Source organism: Microtus ochrogaster, unplaced genomic scaffold, assembly GCF_000317375.1.
Source record: "Microtus ochrogaster isolate Prairie Vole_2 unplaced genomic scaffold, MicOch1.0 UNK5, whole genome shotgun sequence".
NCBI classification, from domain to species: Eukaryota; Metazoa; Chordata; class Mammalia; order Rodentia; family Cricetidae; genus Microtus; species Microtus ochrogaster.
In genome coordinates, this window is record NW_004949103.1 from 9,067,351 (window position 1) to 9,090,403 (window position 23,053).

The 23,053-nt window shown below is 43.1% G+C and overlaps 1 protein-coding gene across 3 annotated transcripts in view; it reads left to right on the forward strand.

Moving 5' to 3' along the window:
- Positions 1–23,053, forward strand: part of Cc2d2a (coiled-coil and C2 domain containing 2A) — a 76,543-nt gene that overhangs the window by 45,420 nt on the left and 8,070 nt on the right. For all 3 annotated transcript variants that reach the window (XM_005365982.3, XM_026788666.1, XM_026788667.1), the window contains 13 exons: positions 1,236–1,383; positions 2,285–2,423; positions 4,058–4,261; positions 6,168–6,260; positions 7,461–7,552; positions 10,183–10,350; positions 11,873–11,978; positions 13,414–13,523; positions 14,033–14,129; positions 15,168–15,266; positions 16,896–17,072; positions 19,802–20,005; positions 22,180–22,269. In XM_005365982.3, the coding sequence (XP_005366039.1) occupies positions 1,236–1,383; positions 2,285–2,423; positions 4,058–4,261; positions 6,168–6,260; positions 7,461–7,552; positions 10,183–10,350; positions 11,873–11,978; positions 13,414–13,523; positions 14,033–14,129; positions 15,168–15,266; positions 16,896–17,072; positions 19,802–20,005; positions 22,180–22,269 (1,727 nt within the window). The remainder of the gene's footprint in view (positions 1–1,235; positions 1,384–2,284; positions 2,424–4,057; positions 4,262–6,167; positions 6,261–7,460; positions 7,553–10,182; positions 10,351–11,872; positions 11,979–13,413; positions 13,524–14,032; positions 14,130–15,167; positions 15,267–16,895; positions 17,073–19,801; positions 20,006–22,179; positions 22,270–23,053) is intronic.

Below are 23,053 nucleotides of genomic sequence, written 5' to 3' on the forward strand. Positions count from 1 at the left end.
GGACAGTGCTACTGGTTTATGTTAACAGTAGTAAGAAAATTCCAGGTGAAGACGCCATGGTGCTTACAGACTTTCTTTACTTCAGTTAATTAAACACAACTAGATAGACAGATTTTATCATTAATTCCCAACTTGTGGGAGTCATTGCAGCGACGCCTTATGGTAGCCGCAGCAGTGTAACTCTTCGTTTGCCTGTGGCTTGTCAAGTCTCCGGAAACCTCTAAGGCCTCACTTTCTTCCCTCAGATGCATTATAGAGAAAGTATTTCTTTGTTTGTTTGTTTGTTTGTTTGTTTGTTTGAGACATGGTCTCTCTACATAGGCCTGGAACTTGCTGTGTAGATCAGTTTGACCTAAAACTCAGTGATCCAACCTGCCCTATATGCCTGGCCAGAAAGCATTCCTTTTTCAAAATTATTATTTTATTTATTTATATTTTTTGTGTTTGAGTGCTCTTGCATGTACACCTACATGCCAGAAGAGGGCATCAGATCCTATTGTGGATGGTTGTGAGTCACCATGTAGTTGCTGGGAATTGAACTCAGGACCTCTGGAAGAGTAGCCAGTGCTCTTAACCACTGAGTCATTCTCCAGGCCACAGGAAGCGTTTCTAATCAGGCTTCCTTGGCCACAACTTGAAAAAGTTCACACCCCTGCCCCTTATAGCACACACTTTATATCTATCTAGTATGTTCTTCCTTACTGCACACAGCTCACCAGCATGCTAAACATTTGTCTCATTTACTAGCTCCGTTATACACACTCAGACATAAATATCACAAAAAGGGGCTCATCTAAAAAAAAAAAAAGAGCTCACACAAGCTCATTTCTTTTGATTTGTTTAAATTTGTTTCTTCACTGCTAAGTTCAGCCTGAAACAAAATAGGAACTCATGTAAATGTCTTAAATAAATAAACTAATTTCCCTTATATGTAAAAGAGCTACAGTTCAGAAGTTAAGTAATTTTTAGAGTTCTCACAGCTGTGAAATGGCAGAACCAGGATACTGCATACCCATGATCTTTAGGCTAGCACACCGTGGAGATTCTACTCTCAGCTGTAAGAGAGAGCTTGGTCTGTGTAGCTTCACCTGAAAAGGCCTAGTGATGTGGCCTTGGATCATGCACTCGATCCTACCACCCCAGCCCAAGTTCCATCTCTCTACCATCAGCCCTCTCGACAGGCCTACACTACCTCCCTTCTAAACGTTGCCCTGTGGACCTTGATCTTCCTTCAGGGGTGCCCTTCTCCTTTGAAGCTGATGGTAGCAATCAGCTGACTCTCATGACCTCAGGGAAAGTGTCCCACAGTGTGGCATGGGCCATTGGAGAAAATGGGATTCCTCTGATTCCTCCACTGTCGCAGCAGAACATTGGATTCCGAAGGTAACATGGCTAGAATGAACTGGTGGCCAGTGTCAGCACGGTTATCATAACATGGAGTGGGGATCTTGGGATGTCATGCTCGTTCCTTTTATTTCCAGCAGCCTGTATTTTCATGGTACTTTTACATGCTTTCTTAAGAGAAAACTTAGAATACAAATCACCTGACATATATAGAATGGCCATTGGTGTCAGATACAGCATACGCACACGCACACACACACACACACACACACACACACACACACACACAAGTGCAAAATAATATACCTCCATCATAGAGAAGACTTTTTCAAATGACTTAAACATATAAAAAATCAGAATGCATTTTGCTTTGTCCCCTTTGTGCCCAACAGATCCCCATACCAACCTGCCACAAGTAAACGCATCTCTGTGCCAAGTCAAGAACACGTCTGATGGAGATGGCTGTGCCCCACAGCTAGGCATTTTCTGATCTTGACACTGGAATTTAGTGCTGAGGACAGCCCCTAAGCTAATGCTTTGGCCCCTCCTGAAGTAAAGTGGGGAATGGGCAAGTCAAGTGTGATCAATCCCCAACTCAGCCATGCTGAGCTTGAGTCTCCTTTGTGTTCTGTGTCCAAAGCTGCTGTTCAAGTGGCCTGGGAGGTGAGGCAGCCAGGGTACCCTGGACCACAGGGCCCAGGATGGGAAATGAGGATCACTTCACTGCATGGGTAAATGTGGTATTGGGTCACTCTGGCAATCCTTCTATTCCTACTTCTTTATTGCCTTACAACATATAATAATCAAGAGAAGAAAGTGGCCAGTGTCTCTGTAATAGGCTTCCTCTCGTAGAAGGTACTGGCTTCTGTGAGCAGTGCTACCTCTGCTTAAGTCAAGCTCCTGACTGTTTCTCCTGTTTATGTTTTTGCTGTTTCTCCAGTGCTCTGAAGAGGGCAGATGCCATCTCATCCATTGGCACATCAGGACTGACGGACATGAAGAAGTTGGCCAAGTGGGCAGCAGAGTCCAAGCTTGACCCCAATGACCCCAACAATGCCCCTCTGATGCAGCTGATCTCGGTAACATGGTCACAGATGCATAAACCACTTCTCAATTCTAAAATACCCTCCTTGCTCCTGGCATGCATTTTCTTCTACAGTTGTCTGGAAAGCTGTTTAAGAACGCAAGAGCTGTCGATTACAGGTTTAAATTTCAGCGTTGCCCCTTCCCTGGCTGTGAGACACAGTTGAGCATCAATGTTCTAAACCTTGTATGGCCCTCACGGTGGATGGGGAGGATACAAGCTAATGTGCATCAACCCTTAGATGGGCACACAACCCACATACAATAGATAGAATTAGCTTATTTTATTACTGTTTCTGCAGCCTCTGAGAAGTCCTCATTGAATGGTTCTATTTCTCTACTACACAGAGAAAACTGACTTTAGACTCAGAGCTGCTTGCTCACAGCTACACAGATAATAACCAGATCCCAGAGTGCTTGCTTGTCTACTAATGCTTTCAGTACTGATGGGGTAGTTTAGGAAATCTGTCTACAGCCATGTGACCCTGAACACACCCAACTCATCTTTCCTCAGATCAGATACAGGGGGTTTAACTGTCTCAAAACAACTGTGAACAAGCGGGTGTCTCACAGGATGATCATAAAACACAACACTCATCGTCATAGCTTATCAGATGGATAATTACAAGTGTTCTGAAACTTTCATTTTCATCCAAGTTTCAAGACAAACCATATTATTCAGTCTTCGTTCCTTACAATGGTTCCTCCCAACATGATGCTGCTTAGTATAGAGAATTCATATCAGAAAGAAGAGCCCAGGCCACCTCCAGTGCGGCATAGTTCACAGAGCGTTTTTACGTCATGTCTTACCTACTATCTCAAAATCACCAATAGATATACTTATCCATCACATCCTTTTGCTTTTTTACCCATTGATTTTTCCACAGAAAAACAAAGCACAGGGGTTTCCTTCCAACTGGTCTCTCTTTATGGACCAAGAGTTTCCCTAGCATACTATCCGGGTCCCCTTTGCCATCCTATGAGCCAGAAAGTCCCTGCTCATTTTCATGTTCTTCCTAGCAGGAGGTCACAGCTGGTAAAGCACCAAGCTAGAGGCTAGCAGTGCCTGAAGGGATTGGAGCCCCTCTGTCAGCTTCTCCATGGTGTCCAGGAGCTGTCCTTGCTGGGCTCTAGAAGTTGGCTGACCCATGCCCATCTCTGGCTCAGTCTCAATAACAAAGGGCATGAGATGCTGTTCAGACAGGAGACTACAATGATCTGAAGTGGGGGGTGAATGAAGCCAGCTGACAGGAGCCTTGAGCTACACAACTGCGTACAGGGACTTAAAAGTAACACATATTGTATACACATCAAGTAGTCTTTTTCACAGTAGGCACCTGGTCAAGACACTGCAACCTGGCATGAAGCTCTCCCTTTTCACTTTGCGTGTTTTCATAACAGATACCCAAAGTGAAATTAATTTATATTGTTTTGGAAAAATGATTTATGATGATTAAAATCCACTAAAGTATATGGAGTAGTACCTGCTTGTTACCACTGTTTTAATGTAACTTATCTTTCAATTCTGTTGATCACAAACTGATCGGCACTCCCGGAGCTGAGTCAGGGCCAGTTCCTTTGGAAAGCATCTGCCCGCTAACTGGAACTATGCGCTTTCTTGCTCTTGTAGGTTGCTACCAGTGGAGAATCCTATGTCCCTAGCTTCTTCCGACTAGAACAGCTGCAGCAGGAATTCAACTTCACCTCGGAGGAGGAATTAAATAGATCCAAACGGTTCCGGCTTCTCTGTCTTAGAAGCCAAGAGGTGCCAGAATTCCGGAATTATAAACAAATCCCAGTATATGACAGAGAAATTATGGAAAAGGTATTCCAGGTAAGAAATTGTTCAGGGCTGGAGAGATGGCTCAGAGGTTAAGAGTACTGGCTGCTCTTCCAGAGGTCCTGAGTTCAGTTCCCAGCAACCACATGGTGGCTCACAACCATCTGTACTGAGATCTGACGCTCTGCTCTAGCGTGCGGGCATACATCGAAGCAGAATGTTGTATACATAATAAATAAATAAATAAATATTCTAAAAAAAAGAAATTGTTCAAAGAAGCAGGGCAGTGGTGGCGCATGCCTGTAATCCCAGCACTTGGGAGGCACAGGCAGGCGGATCTCTGTGAGTTCGAGGTCAGCATGGTCTACAAAGTGAGTTTTAGGATAGCCAGGGCTACACAGAGAAACCCTATCTTGAAAAACAAAAAAGAAAAGAAAAGGGCAATGACCAAAGAGGTTAATGAACTCTTTGCTGTGGTTTTGAGCATGCTGCTGGATATGCGCCCTGTCACTGTTCCCAGCAATGCTGGTTTCTCTACTTTAGCAGAATTAGAACTGTAAGGTTGAAAAATATCTTCTGAGCTGATATTGCTGATTATGCCTGCCTTAGTCAAGGATCCAGCTCCATCTGGGTAGGGTAAGTCCATAGTAAGCACACTCTAGAACACAGTGGCAAAGCGTGGGAGAACAAGAAGGGGAGGATTTGAATATCTAGGGCAAGAAGGAAGCCCACAACCTGCAACTGCAACTCAGGGCAGGCGAGGATCAAAGGCTTGGCAGAGCAGAAACAGGAGGGACCCAGTGGTCCTTGAGAAACCATGGAGAATGGAATGTGTTGATGAAGCAGGCCAGCAGGAGGCAGACAAATCTGTGTGAGAGGTCAGTGGAAAGGTTCTAGAAATTACTGTGATTTTTTTCATGCAGGAACTATTTATGCCATTTTTTTTAGTTATTTGGTCTTCCTGGAATTAATCTGAACCCACTATTGAACTTCTTCAGTCACAGACTGCAGTTAATTAGATAATGAAATTTCCTAAAAGTGTAAGAATAGGATGGAGAGATAGGTCAAGTTCAAGTCTCAGCACTCAACATCCATAACTCCGGTTCCAAGGGATCTGATACCTTCTTCTGAACTACATGAACACTAAGCACACACAGTGCATATATGTACATACATACAAACAAAATATTTATACATATGAAATTTAAAAATCTAAAAATAAACTTATGTGGAATGTATCTGTGCCTCAAGTCCTCCCAGATGCAAGGGCCCTTTCCACCCTGTCTGGGCTTCCGGTATAGTGGCTTCCTTCTCATTTGCAGATAGGCTTCTCCATTTGACCACATGATCACCAGTATCATCTCAATAGAGACAGAGATGCCCTCCTCTCCCAGGCTCAAAACTCTTGAAGATGTCACTGAATCTAGGTTAAAAGGCACTGCTGAGCGTTCAGCTATCACGGAGAATTGCATCCAAAGTAGAATGTGGTAGTCCCCAGGGTTACCACTGTTTTATCTGTAGTTAAAAGAATAGATCTGAGCAGATGGAAACTGAAAGAATCTATTACTATCATCCAAGTAGTTGACCCAAGTCATCAGATGTCATGTGACTACAGTATGGTTTTCATAAAAGTTTTTCACTATTTTCATAATTGTTTCATTTAACATTGCTGGGTCAAAACGTGAGTAGGGCTTGGCCAAGTTATGTGTGAGCTTATTAGCACCCTGAGTTATAATAGCTTCTTCTGCTTCTCCCACGGAGTCCTTTCCTTCCTGTGTGAACATTTTAACTTAATAGTGTAATCCTGCCTCTGCACCAAGGTCAGGAGGAAGGTGGAAGGGACATTTAGAACTATGATTTATGACCTAAGCCACATGTGATAAATGGTTCCCCGACCCTGAGAAAAAACATTAGAGAACATTTTAAAAGTCATGACATTATGATGTCCTTTTAACTTTAGGACTATGAGAAACGGTTACGAGACAGAAATGTGATTGAAACCAAGGACCACCTGGATGCCCACAGGGCCACAGTAGCCAAGTACCTTCAGCAGGTAAGAAAAAAACCAATTAAAACCATCTTCACAGGGGGGAAAAGCCGGGATTTTAAGATGAGGGTGTTTCTGCTTTTATAAATGCTTGTGGCATCTTATGCAAGCCACATAGTCTCTCCAAGTGTGTTTGCTCACACACATAAGTAACTGATAGACAACTACGTTTACCTTTGGATATATGAAACCACTAAGCTATGCCAGGATTTATACTGCTGACTGTCATAAACGGGACACCATTACAAGGGACTCCAATTCTTTTGTTTGTTTGTTTGTTTATTTATTTTGTTTTTTGTTTGTTTTGTTTGTTTGTGTTTCGACCAACTAGGGTTTCTCTGTAGCCTTGGAGCCTGTCCTGGAACTCAGCCTGTAGCCAGCGTGACCTTGAACTCACAGAGATCCACCTACCTCTGCCTCCCAAATGCTGCCCTGCGATTAAAGGTGTGTGCCACCACCGCCTGGCAGAAGTCCATTTCTGAGGCCTGTTTTTCCTCCTTCTAACTTTGTTGCACTGAGTTATGATAAACGGTGTAAGAAAAGCAAGAGTTTTTAATTCATATCTAAACTGCCCTTATACACTAGAAAACTAAAAACTAGTTAAAACAGTCTTTTGTTTATCCTTTCCCTTTTTTCCTTTTAACCATCTTTTAAAAATTATTTATATAAAATGCCATCATAACTACAATGCATTCTTCCTATCTAGATAATCTATTCTATGTTTTATGTACAAAAATTAATGATCAACTGATGGCAATGAAGAGGTCCCTTATTTAAATTAGAATATGACTTATTCTGTATAAGTAGCATTGCTATACCACCGGAACTCCAGGTGAGCCACGCTGAATAGGGGAGAGCCCAAAGAATCTGTTCTCAATTGTACATGCTTCAAGACTGATCCTATTATTTTTGTATTTATTGTTACTGTATTCTTTCAACAAAATATTGCTACCTTACATTCTGAACCTTTTCAGTCTCCTAAAAATGTAACAGTGAACAAAATGAAAGCAAACAAAAGCCAATTTCTCAGCCTGTGCCCTTCCAGTCTGATGGGGGGAAGCTGGAGGGTTTGCAGCACTAGAAAGCTGATGGTGACGGGTGTGAGGAGGGGACTATGTGACATGGAATCACTCAAAGGAAGGGAGCCAGTGATGTTTACCCAACACGACCACCTTAAGTAACGCTGATGTCTTTTTCTTTTCCCAGGTTAGAGAATCAGTGGTAAATCGCTTCCTAACTGCAAAACACCATTTCCTTCTTACTGATTTGGTAGTAGAAGAAGAAGTCCCCAACATCAGGTAAAAATAATCAAACAAAGCTACTACTATAGCTGGCTATGTTTTATCTTATTCCATTACACAGGAGATGTATGTAAGGTTTGTCATTATTGCCACTACACAGTAATGACAATGTTAGTTGAGGGATTTATATCGGGGCAACGCATCCTAGGGCCACTCCATCATTTTCCAGCAGAGCCCATCCCATTTTCTCTACTGCCAAATCCGCCTTAGTAGCCCTTGTCATTTCCCATTGCAGTTAAGCTAAGCCTGACAGCATCCCCGCCTGCATGTCCTTCCTGCTTTTCTAGTCTCTTGATACCAGGCTTCTCCATCCATCTCCCACAGTGGAGGAGACTGAGACCACAGCCTCTGAGGTTCCAGGATCACAGGGGACAGCCTGGTCCTACCACAGAGTTGAGGTGTGTGCTTGGTGAGGGCCACCTAGAAAGATGGATGTTGATATTCATTGATTCCCTGTTGGGCTAATCTCCAGAGAGTCCCAGTCAAGAGTGGGCACACGGAGGTGAAAAGATAACTTCCTGTAAGGGTGGTCTTATGGAGGGCCTTCATTTCATGACCTTCAGTGGTCAGTCATCTGGCCTTGTCTAAAGAGTATTTTGGGGCACTGAAGAGATGGCTCAGCGTCTTGGAGCACTTAAAGCTCTTTCAGGAGACCCAAGTTATGTTCCCTGCATCCACACTGGGTTCTTCACAACTTCCTGTAAGGCCAGTTGCAGGATGCCTCTTCTGGCCTCCATGGGAACAAGTCCATACCCACCCCCTCAGACTCACACATTACACACAATTAAAAATAAAATAAATCTGCAAGGGTTCATTTCCTATGCGTGCACTTTCTATCAAGCCAAGAAAAAAGACATGGTACTATCTGTGTTGGCTCCCTGCAACTCCATCCATGTACAAAAGACAACAGGGACCCCATGAATCTTGCCAAACCGCTCTAGTCTAGCCATTTGTTGACTATGTTTAGACATGAAAGCTGCAGTCAGAACAGATGATGGTGTTCATGCTGTGTTTCTCTTTCTTTTCTTTCTTTTCGTTTCTGCTTTACTTTCTGCATTAAGTTCTGAAGGCTCGGGGTATGTTCATTCTTTTTCTTTAATTTTAGTTTGTTCTTGGCTTTAAATTAAAATGCTTCCACTTCTAATAGTCTCAGTTGACAATATGGTCCTAGGCTGGTTGCAGTCAGGCTGGGGGGAGAAAGCATGGACAAGAGAGGAGACATGCCATGTCAGGATGCCTGGTAAAGCTCTCAGGCCCCCATCTTTGGGCTAGGTAGGTGTCCCAGCAGAGTGACTAACACATGGCCTGAGTTTAAGCCCTAATTCTCTTCCTACACTAAGCAGCCTTCAGCAATCAAGCCACCAGCCAGAGTCTTTGGTTTCTTTACCTGAAAAGTATGGTAAATGTTGCAGTTGTAAAGATGAGAAGTCTTTCATATAGGGTTTCTAGCACTTTGGCTAATACAGAAGACATTTATGCGTGGTACCTACCTAGCTTTTCTAAGACGCTAGAGACCAATCTGAGCTGCTCCAGGAATCCCCTGGGCATTTGTGTGAGAGACACCAGTCATGCTCAGACAGCAGCTGCAGGGCCTTCATCCTCAGCCAGTGAATGTCCCTTATGAAGAAGGCTCAGGCACAAATCTGCCGGGCCAGGTCATTACTTAGCAGAAAAACAAAGAATCTAGATACTGCAGCCACGGCTGGCTGGGTCCTGTGGGTAAGGGCATTGTCACGAATCAGCTTTTAGGCACACTGTAGGCCTGTTTTCCCGTTTCGTTCCTCCCACAACTGTTTGCAGGCAGTGAATATAGCATAGTCTCTCAGAGAAAGGCAAAGGGGCGTCATTTCTTCCCATCAAGTTTCTACTTCCTTCACCTCCAGCATAACCTCTCTATCCTGGTCACAGCCATCCCAACACTTGCTCATCTTAGGGCACCTAGTAAGTGCAGAACAAGTTCCCGGACACTGAGCATCTTCCTCGCTAACCTTCTTAACCACGTGATGATGCTAGTACCCTCATTTTACACACGAGGAAACAGATTCACGGAGGTGAAATAATTTGTCACAAGGCAAAGAGTAGAACGAACCAGGATTCACACTCAAGTCTGAATAGTCTCAGAGAGCAAGAAGCACTATGTAGAAACTTCCCAAGAAGACCACATGCACTGTCAGGTGAATGGATCTGGCTAATGGTGCTCTCCAGGCTCAGAGGCAGGGCTCCTTCCAGCAAACGGAGCTAGCTGTCTGGAGAAGGTGGCGAGGCTAGCCTGAGGGGGGTAAAGCTCCAGCTTGGCTAGGGAAGGGTGGAGAGCACAAGGCATGCTTGAGGAGCTGCTGAACAAGGCAGAAAGCAAGGCAGGAGACGCAGATGGGGGTGGGCAGGGAGTGGGCAGCCTTAGTTTGTTTCCACTCATGAGTGGAGGTTGAAAAATATTAATAAAGCATGCCGTAGGAATCTCCTCCTGCCCCACCTGGCTTCATAGAATTTTTAGAATCTTTTCACACTCCTTCAAAGGAGTGTCCAGGGGTCTCTGAGAGACCTCAAAGCAGAGTATAAGAGGCCAAGTAATAACTTTCTAGACCTTTCTTTTCTACTGAGTCCTAATCCTGTTCTATAATCATTAGCATTTTGGGCCTCAGCCTTTTCAAGCTGGCAGAACAAAAGCGACCGCTGAGGCCACGGAGGAAAGGTCGGAAGAAGGTGACAGCCCAGAACCTGTCCGATGGAGACATAAAGCTGCTGGTGAACATCATCCGGGCTTACGACATTCCTGTGAGGAAGCCCGCAGTGAGGTGAGCGCCCCGGGAACAGCCTCACAAGGGGATGTGTAGAACCCAAGGCAGCCTGGTCCTTTACCTTTTATTGCAGTGGGACGCAAACATTCTGCTGAAGCCCCGCTCCTGTTGCTTGGAAGTAATAGAGTCAGTCTAGGCTCAAAGATGGGGGTGTTGGGAGCATCCTGCAGAACACAAGGCCAAGTGGTGCAGCTGAGCTACATGACAAACCGTGGGGATCCAGATGGTTTCCCGAGTCCTCATTGTCTCTCCCGCTTGCCTCCCTCTGCATTTGCTTCATTTTCTCATGTGATGGAAGTTGTCCCACCAACTGCACATCACCTTCTCGGGAGAGAAGCTGGGTGCTTACCGGGCTCAGATGCTGAGAATTCATGGTCTGGCCACCTGCAGCACAGAGGCGGAGTCCAGGAAATGGGCATTGGGGGAAATGGAGAGAACATGACTATCACGGGGTCCAGTCTGAGTTTCTTACAGAGACAGAAGGATAAAGAATTGAAATTCTTTTTGTGGGTACCCTTGTTGCTGCAGTGGATGAAAGTAGAACTTTTCCCTTCTCCATGTACAGTACCATGGTCGGCGCGTTCACATCCATCATTCCATTTAGCTCTTACCACTATCCCTACCTCTGCTTTACCAGGTGGAAAACAAACAAAGATGGTATACACGGCCTGGCCCAGGCCATCCAGCACTACCAGACTCCAGAGTGCCAATATAGCTTGTGGCACCTCCTTTCCTGTCTAGATTCCTCCTTTCTCCACCCCACTGTCTTCTCACCCCATTATTTTGCACTATTTTTCTTTTCCTATTTTGTGTGCATGGATGAAATCTTGGTATTGAACACGTGTATATGCGTGCGTGCACGTTTACGCTTGTGTGCAGAGGCCAGAGGAGGACATCAGGTGTCCTGCTCTATCACGCTCTACCTTAGTCCTTCGAGATAGGGTCCCACTGAATAGAGAGCAAGACTGACTGGTGGCTAGCTGGCCCCCAGCTGTCCTCCTGTCTCCCCCGCCCACTATGCTGCAGTTACAAGTGTATGTACGGACCGACCGACCTTTTTATACGGGTGCTGAGATCCAAACTCCAATTCCCATGCTTGTGAAGCAAGAGCCCTTGCCCACTGGCATCTCTTCAGCTCCCACCCTTTTCTTTTACTAATTCTTCATCCTGCTGTGGAACATCTATTGATACAGTGAAAGAGAACCATAATGAGATAGAGCCAGGACTCTGCTGCAGAGAGGGACTGGGTTTTTCACGTGACGCAGGCACCTTTTGGAGTGGAGAAGGGGGGAAGCTGTCCTTTCTCTGCTCTCAGAGAGACATGCAGGCCTGGGATGGGAAGTTGGGGAACAACTTGGTAATCACAAGGTGCCCCAGGATGGACTAGCACACACTCAAAGCCTTCTGGATGTCAGGAAGCTGAGAGACAATGGCCACTCTGAGATTGCCAGAGCCATCACAGAAACCATCTCAGTAGACACTCCTTGTCAATGACTCCTTTCATGCCTCTCCCTCCTAGCAAGTTCCAGCAGCAATCGAGATCTTCAAGGACTTTCAGTGAAAAGCAAACTGCTGCCCCCAACATGCACAGCCCAGTGCACAGCACTGACTACCCCCTTGGCCAGGTGAGAGAACAAGGCTGGCTTTCTGCTTTGAATCCTGTCCTGAATGTCCTTAAGATTTGCCTTTAAGGGCCTTGGCTATAGTTCAGTTGGTGTAGCGCTTGTCTAGCATTCCCAAGGCCCTAGGTCAGATCCTTGGCATGGTATAAGCTGAGTGTGGTACTGTTTATAGTTTTTGCTCTGCGAAGGTAGGAACAAGAGGGTCAGAAGTTCAAGACCAGGGGCTAGAGAGGCAAGCTCAGTAATTAAGTGCACTTGGCTGCTTCTAGGTTCTAGTCCCTCCTGGAAACTCACAGCTGTCTGTAACTCCAGTTCCAATGGATGGGATGCCCTCTTCTGGTTGGCCTCTGTAGGCACCATGCATACCTGTGGTACAGACAAATACACATGCACATAAACTAAAAATAAATATGCAGGCATTATGGCATATGCCTTTAATCCTAGCACTCAGGAGGCAGAGACAGGTGGATTTTGTTTCAAGGCCACCCTGGTCTACATAAGGAGTTCAAGGCCAACCAGAGTAACCCTACCTCTAAATGTTAGAAACAAAGAATAATCTTGGTGTAGCACAAAGAAATATACAAATTGGAAATAGTTCAGCAAGGCAATTTCTTTTGCAAAATGAGTGCACCAGAACCCAGACGCAGCTAGAGAGCACACCAAGGCAGAACGTCCATCTGGCTTTCATTCGAACACAGGTGGTGACTGGGTCTTAACTCCCCTCATTGACTTTCAAAATCAGCTAGTTTTACAAGAATCACAGTGGAAATGAAGGAAAAGGGAAGGGTCCTGCCCCAGGTCATCAAATTCCAGGAATGCAGAGGAGGGGGTGATTTCCTGCAAATACAGGTTTTACCAGGTGGTAGGGGGATTAAAGATAGGAGAGATGTATTATATTTAAAAGCAAAGTTGAAAGTCATCCTCAGCTCCATAGTGAATTTAAGACCAGCTTAGTCTGAATGAGACACCAGCCTCCCCCTAAGAAATGGCTGGAGCACTAGGGATATCAGAGGAGAAACTTGCCCCTGAGGATTTACAACTTGCAGGGGAACTCTGGGACTCAGTCATTGGTGGGCAGCAGACCAGGCCATGGCCAGTGCAGTTCAGTTGTGCATGTATCTTGTTTTCTATTTAAACCTACCCTCACCTCAAGATGCCAACAATGGACTGGGAGGAGGTCACTGGATCTCTCAGTCCCTCATCCTATGTGACATTGAAGAAATCTCCTTTTTCTGCTTTTCACCAAAAGAAAAAAGAAAGAATTACCCACAAATTCCTGAAAAGACTTCCTATTTCATTTTCTTCTAAAAAGTATTATTTAATAAGCATATTCTCCTTTGCCTAGGATAGAAAATAGTCATGTATCTGATAATCACAGCTCCTCCGTCAAGAACAAAATAACTAACCATTACACACTTGAAATTTGCTCGACTTTCAGGTCTTAGTCCGTCCTTTTGTGGAAGTCTCTTTTCAAAGAACAATCTGCCACACAACTACAGCTGAAGGACCAAATCCCAGTTGGAACGAAGAACTTGAGCTTCCATTCAGGTAAACGGAACACTCTTCTGTAAGGAGCTGGAGTGGCTGCAGGGAAAGAAAGCCTCCTGGTTGGGGGAATGGAGCCAGACCCTGCCTCTCAGTGCCCACAGCTGTCTCTGCTCTATGAATGAGGTTGCAGTGTGGTGGTGCATGCTTTTAACCCCTGCACTTGGGAGGCAGAGGTATAGAGGGTCTCTATGAGTTCGAAGCCAGTGTGGTCTACAATAGCTAGTTCCAGACAGGTACCAAAGCTACAGAGAAACCTTGTCTCAAAAAACAAAAACAGAAAGCGAAAGAAAGAAAGAGAGGAAGAAAGAAAGAAAGAAAGAAAGAAAGAAAGAAAGAAAGAAAGAAAGAAAGGAAGGAAGAAAGAGGTGTATTCTGTGTCCTTATAAAGAGATACTTGGACAAAAAAACCCTCTCTGCTCCCACTTGTCATTTCCTGTGCTCTGACACTGAGTGTTCGTAGAATCTGTTTTGCCTGTTTCCATGGTCTCTGTTTATGCGCTGTCTCACAGGGCCCCGAACGGGGACTACAGCACGGCCAGCTTACAGTCAGTGAAGGACGATGTGTACATTAACATTTTTGATGAAGTGCTCTATGATATCCTAGAGGTAGGTTTTCAGTCTTGCGGGAATCATCTGAACCCTGCGTTCACCTTCATATCCTCTACCACTCTCCGTCCCAAGTACAGGTGAAAGTGGAGGAAGGAGTCAAAAAACACTAGAACCCAACCCACAAGCTTTCAGCTAAAATCTTGCTACTCTCTTACCAGCAAATTAATTACATGGGAACCTCAGGAAAAGGTTCAGTAGGTAAAATGCCCACTGTGCAAGCACCAGAATGCAAGTTTGGAGCCTTAGTACACATGTAAAAGCTGAGTGGGATGGTATGCACCTGCTTGAGGGTAGAGGAACCCTGGAGCTTGCTGTCTAACTAGTCTAGCCAGAACAGGAAGCTCCCAATCAATGAGTGACCCAGACTCAAAGAATAAGGTGGAGAAGAAAGTATGCCAAACACACTGGCATTGATTTCTGGTATCCATATGCATAGCTTAGTTAAGAACACCCACACAAATCTGTTGTGGAATATTACTTTAACTAGACAAAGATGTTTTACATTTGTTTATGCTTCATTTGTTTAATTGCATAAAGATGTGTTGCTTTGCCTGCCTAAGGCACCTGATTGGTCTAATCAAACACTGAACAGCCAATAGATAGGCGGTAGAATGATAGGTGGGGCTGGAGGGCAGAGAAGTAGGAGGAGGAAGCTAGGCTTGGAGAAGAGAAGAGAAAATGAGGAAGAAAGGGAGAAGCCCAGAGCTAGCCAGCCACACAGCCACCAGCCAGTCAGACACAGAGTAGGGCATACAGAATAAAGAAAGATTAAAAAGCCCCAAGGCAAAATGTAGATGAAGAGAAACAGGTAAAATTAAGTTATAAGAGCTAGTGGGACAAGTTTGTGTGTCATGATTTGGGAGCTGGTTGGTGGCCCCAAAGAAAGTCTGCTACACACACCTGTTCACATGCATAGAGAGAGAGAGAGAGAGACAGACAGACAAACAGACAGAGACAGAGACACAGAGACAGAGAGAGACACAACATAAATGCTTAAAGTTCTTAAATAATGATTACTTCTCATGCTTCCTTTAGGATGACCGTGAAAGAGGAAGTGGAATGCATACACGTATCGAGAGACACTGGTTAGGGTGTGTGAAAATCCCATTTAGTACTATCTATTTCCAAGCAAGGGTGAGTAACAAAAGTCAGAATTACATGCAACTAGGAAACACCTCTATCCATTCTTCCTAGCAAACACTCAAAACTGTAGGGAAAAAATGTATGTGCACAGCGTTTGGAAAAATAATTACATCAAGTCACAGATCTTCCATTATCCTTGCATGAGATATTCATTACTCCTGTTCTTCTGAGTTAATAGCTAATGTATGACTACTTGAATCTAAGACTTTTAAAACATTTAAACAGAACTAAAGAATATGGAACAAAGTGAAATTTGTCAGAATGACAAAAGATGAGTGGATGTGTGCCTGAAAGTTAACTTGAAAACATGGGCAGTTGATTGCCCATTTTACCCAGTGCATTTATCAATATTTCTGAAAGTGTGTACTCTTTAAAACAAGAAAAAGCATTAATGTAGGCATGCCTGACAAAGACACCCTTTTGTAGACGTAACGGTTCAGCTGAATAAATCCATGAGGTTGGCAATTCTTTTATAACTTGGTAACTCTACTGAGGCGGTTAAAGACTCTGGAATCTGTTAAGTGTTCCAGCATTAAATCCATGGCAATAGGCAACTGTGTGCTACTGTGATTGCTACACAGGGCAGATGCTGCCAAGACCAGAGGCTCTCCAGCAAAAGACCCAAAGCAAACCTCTATTCTACGAGGCTCAGATTGCTGGGAAGCGGAGACTGGAATTACGATCTTCCTTAAGCCAAAGGGACAATCTCCCGCTATAGTGATGTGCTTACCATGAGAATCATGTTCCCCCATGTAACAGATTTTTAAAAGAAATAATTAATGAGCATATCATCTTACAAGTGAAGCTGCCTGTAATGTCTGATAGTTACTGAACCTCAGGTTTGGAGGTTATTTAGAAATTATTACACTGAATGAATGGCCTAATGTGTGGACCTCCTTTGCTTTGTGGTGGCAGCGCGCATGCTCTTACAGCTCACCCTGCAGGAGCTTACGACCTCTGGAGGTGTGTTTGTTATGTACCGGCTACAGCTAAAAAACACTGCTAAACAGCAGAGAAAGATGACACAAGAGGAAATAAAACAATAGACCCCTTCGCAGGGCAATTATCTAGACTCTGGCAAATACACATTACTGAAGACAAGCAGGCTATGCTAAGACATTAGTGAAAGAAACAAGCTATGTGTAAGGGTATACCAATGGCAAAGTCAGAGATGACAGACCTAAGCCTTGAAACACAGGTAAGATTCTGAAAGGCAGGGAAGGAAAGATGGGCAATCAGAAAAGGGGAAGGCTGTCAGCCAATGAGTACGCACTGCACGTCAGACATTGCTTAGTCCCTCAGGTCTCTTAGCTCACTCCCTGCTCTCCACAGCCCTACAAAATGGGTCCTGTTATGCTCTCCTTCTTAAAAACGAGGCAGCTGAAAGACTGGGAGCTTAAGACAATATCTGAACCCAGAAAGCATTCACAACTGGTGCACACTTTAGCAAACAAATGAAGTCAGGGAAGCATAGAGCCCTTCCTGTGGAGAACTTAGGGATTCTAACCTGGACCAAGCTTGATGTTTATCTGATGCATTCGATTATTAGAAACGGCCATTCCCCTGGAACGTCTGTTGCAAAATCTCCACAGTGCTTATCAAGTCGTATTTTCTCTGCAGATTGATGGCACATTTAAAATAGACATTCCTCCAGTTCTTCTGGGCTATAGTAAGGAGCGAAACATTATCATGGAAAGAGCCTTTGATTCTGCCCGGAGCTTGAGTGAAGGCTCTTACATCACCCTGTTTATTACCATCGAGCCTCAACTGGTTCCTGGAGAACCAATGCGAGAAAAGGTAATGGGGTAAATCTAGAAAACCACAGTGGACGCTGAAGTCTAAGAAATGTTTGCTAGGGGGCTGGAGAGATGGCTCAGCGGTTAAGAGCATTGCGTGTTCTTCCAAAGGACCCGAGTTCAATTCCCAGCAACCACATGGTGGCTCACAACCATCTGTAATGAGGTCTGCTGCCCTCTTCTAGCAGGCATATATGCAAACAGAATAGTGTATCCATAATAAATAAATAAAAAAATTTAAAAAAGAAAAGAAAAGAAATGTTTGCTAGGCTCAGTGTGTATAAACTTTGACTGAACTGCATAAACAGAAGTTCTCCTGCTTTAACATTCATCCACTATGTCTTCAGCTAGCACCTAGGGTGACAATGGAACAGACATGCGCATTTACAGCCTAGGAAGGAATTAAGGCAATCATCAACGCAAACTTTTAGGAAAGCAAGACAAATATGTTCTACTTTTAGAACCACCTATTCCACATGAATAAAATGGAGTATGTCAGCTGGAAAATCAGATTACTATTTGGCATTTACTGGCAAGAATGCTAAGGAGAGATTTATATCTTTGATCTCAGGTCCCCAGCTGTACTATGAATTCAGTTCACACAGTCAGTTCTCAAGAAAACAGAATAGATTCCCGTCAGATTATTTTCAGAAAAGGAAATATTCTGAATGTCTATCTCTAGGCAGAAGCTCAGGAGAAAAACAAGCATGCCCATACACAAATGTTCTAAGATTGAGGGCAGGATTGTGACTTCGAAGTTAACCTGGGAACCTACTGCTACCTTTGGTGACATTTCACTGCCCCTCTGTGGCTGTATGCATTTTCCACTGACCTCTGACATGGCAGACAAATTGGTTAACAGGCTCCTGACAACTATAAATGCAGTGGTAGAAAGCCCCACCTGTGATTCTCACACAAGATGTTCAAGAAAGAGAAGCTCTCAGCATGAAACACCAGGACCATAGCCTGGAAATGGTTTTCCACTAACTACAACTTTTTAGGATGGCAGATCAGAACTGTCTCTCCCCCATCCTACTTCAAATGATTTTTTAGAAAGTATTTACTCCAACAAAAGTTTTCTAAGTCAGTAGCAACCCTGAACTGGTTACTTTAACATCCCTAACTTTACAATGTTTAGGTTAAAAAGTCTATAACATGGGTTGTTAATACTGTTTTTCTGTCATTTCTTTTTTTGTTGCCTATGGTAGATGAGTGACATGCTTAAGAAGGTACCGAGTGTCTTGTTTTACAGTCCATAGGTCAACAGCTATGCTTTCACTAGCTGCTTTTGTCCACTGCCTCCAGGGAACAGGCAGTGGGTCCCAGTGTCTGTGCGATCCCTTAGCAATGAACTGTAGATGCCTGCAGTGCCACAAAGAATGAACAGCCATGTGTGTAGCATGTGTGAGGCCCTGGGTGCAATCACTAGAATATAAAAAAACAAAAGAATGCCCTTTGGCCCATTTGCCATTATATTTTGTCAGCAAGTCATTGGCTTTAAATGTCTCCTGCATGTTGGTAGCTCGGCTTCACTTCCCATGACTGATTCTTAGAAAGACAATGCAGATATTGTTTCTAACAGTTATTTCTAGTCAGTTGAGCTCATCTCAACTGACTGCTCAAAGGCAGGATGAACTCATTCTGTTTTCTGGAAATGTTTCATTAACAGACAGGTCAAAGAACTGAACCCTTTAAGAATCTTCTAAATTGTGTTTTGAATAAACCCGAATCTGTTAGTTCCATCCAAATTTGCTTCAGAATAAACAACTTAAATTCTTGTGACATTTGGCCTTCTGTGACACTTCTGAGATCACGAACAGCACACTTCTCCTGAAGTGCTGGTGTCCTAGATGCATGTTAATGACTTGATAATCAGTAGGTGCCAGGCACAGGAAGTAAAATGTCAAATACCAGGTCCTGCCTTCAAGATGCATAGCAGGGCATTTGAGTCCGAGTAGCTGAGACATTTTCTGCCACACGTGTCCACCTGAAAGGCCAACAGCTGACCCGGGGTCTCCTATTCTAGACCTCTCCTGCATCCTCTCAGGCCTCCCCGTAGCACCCTGTAGCACCTGCCCAATTCTTGAACTGTTTGGCTGCATATTCATGTTCCTCTCTAGACTAGAAAGTTCTTGAGGAAATTTTCCTAACCCAGAGTGTCTGAGATCTTTTAGACTCTTTGGGAAATATTTTTCAAATGTCTACATGAATGAGGAAATGACAAATTTAATAAATAAATTTAAAGGAATAAGAATGAATTCAATAGTTTTTTCATACCATCATTGTTCCATAATTTTCCATTTTTCTGACCTGACAGTTCTACCCTAGGCTAGGAATCTGTGGCACAGTTCACATTTGAGATGTGGGATTCTGAGATCTCTTCCCCTTTAAAAGACTAAGTGAAAACACACATAAAACTCTGTTGCTTGGGGCTCATCCATCACATTAGTATTCCATCATTTAATCTGTATAGTTATTTTTATTAATCTAATAGCTTTCATAAGGCTTGCTAATTCACTACTTCCTTTCTGTCTTATTGAATCTAAATTAAGTACTTAATGCTCCTTCTAATTCTTAAATTATCAATACAATTAAATGAAGCTTCTGAGAAACCAAGAAAAATTACTTCATAAGCAATCACTTAATGATACTTTTGAAACCACACACTCAGTTCAGAGCCTTTGTGTCTGCTGTGATCATATACACTCCATGAAATATTTCTTTCTGCAGTTTGATAGCCAGGAAGATGAGAAATTACTTCAAGCAGCAGAGAAGTTTCAAGCCGAATGTGCCTCACGGTTCCCACAGCGCCAGTACCTTACAACAGTAATCGACATGAGCGGGAAGACAGTGTTCGTCACGCGCTTTCTCAAGCCCTTAAACCCTCCTCAGGAGCTCCTCAGTGTCCACCCCAACGACCCACAGGCAACCGCGGTGAGTGTGGCCCAGACAAGCAGTGACATTTAAAATGTTTCAACTCAATGTACTGCCAGGTTACTGTATTTCATGATACTTGAGATATTAAGTACACAAGATCATCAGAGATGAAAGTGATGATTCAGACTGTCTTATGGCCATGAGGATATCTGTCTTTAGAGAAATCTGAAGTACCAGAGATGATGATAATCCTTTTTTCATCCTTCCCATAGATAACTGATTGCTTACTATGCCACTGGTTTTATAGTATGTGCTGAAAGATTAACATGTGAAACTTCCAAAGTCTTACATAAACATATTTTAATCATATATTCTCAGCAAGTGTTAGTCATGCAATTTCTGCTATACCAAATACTCAGTATTCTGCTTAATGCTATAAGCATCACTGAATTCAAATAGCTGCTGTTTGAACAATACGTATTTTCAATATTCAGCCCATCCTACCATGAACTCACACTGAGATATTAAATATACCTGTACCATTCACTGGCTTCGCAACTTCATACCCACCATAAAATTGCATAAAAGCCATATGTTAAGACAATTTTAAGTGAATACTACAACCCATAACTATTTTGAGGATATGGATAGTAAAGCTAGTAATTCTAAGTTTTAATATAGTCATATATAAATGCACATATATATGACTATAATAGATATAGAATCTACTATTTACAATTAGTTTCTATAGGAAGCCAGGTAGGATGTTGTGCATTGTTGGCAGAGATTGATCTCGGCCTCAGGCATGCTAGACAAGTGCTCTGCCACTGAACTGCATCCTCAGTGCCCATCATAGCGACTTCTGTTCTTCCTAGCATTGTAAATGTGCATAAACTTCTCCCAGGGAACACTGTTTAGAATAGATAAAATAGTTCCAATATTTTTAAGTTATGAATAATACAGAACTGAGAAAAAACAAAGAGAAGAAATCAATTACACTAGAGAGATACCTGAAATAGCTTTTGATCTCAGGTTTTCTGGTAACTCAAGATGACTAGAACTGGGTTTTTGATGAGCCACAAGGCTGAGGGAGAAAGCAGTTAAGGCATTGAGAAAGAGAAACAAAAAAAAAAGGTATCTGGCCCAGTTACTAATATTGTTCTCTTCTGAAACCTCCTGAGCGAGGACTCCATAGTTCACACAGCTCGCAGCACTACCGTCTTTCTTCCAAGCTCTGCTTACAGTTCTTAACTGCTTTTCTAGTCCAAAGTTTCAAAGTCTTCCACATCTATTAAAAAAACAACAAACAACAACAACAACAAAAAAACCACCTCATAATAGCAATAGCCCAAACCCTAATACCAACTTCTGTCTTAGTTACTTTTCTATTTCTGTGATAAAACATGACCAGGACAAGTTATCAGAGAAAGAGTCTGGGGTTTACTGTTTCAGAGGGCCAGAGTCCATGATGGTAATGTGACGGTCTGGTGGAGGACCAGCTGAGAGCTCACATGTTGATCCACAACTGGGAAGCAGAGAGAGAGCACAGTGGGAGTGGATGAGCATTTTGAAATCTCAAAGCCAGCCCCCAGCAACAAGGTCACACCTCTTAATCCTTTCTATCCAAGGATCAAGTGTTCAGATATGACCCTAAGAGAGCCGTCCTCATTCAGACAACCACACACGGGTTCCAGAAATCAAACTCAGCTTCTTAAGCTCAAACAGCAAGTGTGTTTACCTGCTGAGAGAACTCATTGGCCCCCAAACGTCCAAATTCTTAAAAGAAAATTCATAGAAGTATAATCATGGGAAGTCAATAAACTTAAAAGTAACTGGCCTCCTTAGAGATAAACTGTGAATTATACTACAATTACCAGAATTGACTCCATATTCTAGTCCCTCCTAAAATGAGCTAGTGCTCCTTAGAGGAATAAATGACTGCTTTCAGGACTAGGCTAAGAAAAGTACAGCACAAAATGATGCCAAAAAATAAGGAAATACAAATGAAAAAAGAAGTGAGGGAGATAAGGACATTTCAACGGCACACTAGTGCCAGTTTCTCTGTGAGATAACTTTCTTCATAGCTTTAGAAGAGGATTAAGATATCAAGGCATTAAGTAAACACTTTGTGAACATCGATTTCATCCTGCACACATGCATGAAACATCTATTGGGAGTTTAAGTGGGGATGCAGATTTCTATTTTATTGGAAGTTAATTTTCTTTGCACAGGAACTGGTAGCGCGATACGTGTCCTTGATCCCTTTCTTGCCGGATACGGTTTCGTTTGCTGGTATCTGTGACCTATGGAGCACATCTGATGTGAGTCCTTCCTCGCCGCTTTCCTGCCTTAGCGGAACATCAGCTAAAGGCCTTGCATAACCTTAGATTGCATCACTCATCAGTCATCATAAAAATCTGCTTGGCCATCTGTTAGCAGTTTAGAGCTAAATTCTGAAATATCTTTATTCCTGGTTCAGTTTTATCAAACTGCAAAAGTTAAAGAAAACATAGGCTTGGGATATAACTCAGTGGTAAACGCCTGCCTAGCAGATGCAAGGACATCAGTTAGATCTTCAGCAACACCCACCTGAACAAAAAGTACTGTTTCAAAGAATTATTCACACAAAGAATGGAAACATTTCACCTATATTGATGTGGAGTTAACCTAATATTACACTAATAATATTACAGCTTTGCTTAGAAAAAGTCTAAATCTCATTCTACAATAAAAAAAATTGTATATCTTTAATCTGTGAGCTTCCTAATTAAGGTATGCCATGTCAAACACATTCTTTGTACCAAGTCAGGGACCATGGGTGGTATGAAGCAAAGCAAACCTATATTATAGCATGGGTGTTTAATGTGCTTCTGAATTTCACGTTGTCTGACGTTTCCATAAAATTTAATATACTCAACTTTCTTTGATGGAAGGTGCTAAATTTAAAAACTTCAGTTGTACTTGAACTTTTTCCTCCCAAATGCATCTTGGCAACATAAATCTTGGCATTTTTAGAGGAAAAGATGTTAGAGCCAAGAGGGGTTTTTCTCAAAAGGGCACACGAAAACATACGAAGAGAACAGAATGGCACCTTTGCCTCTGGAC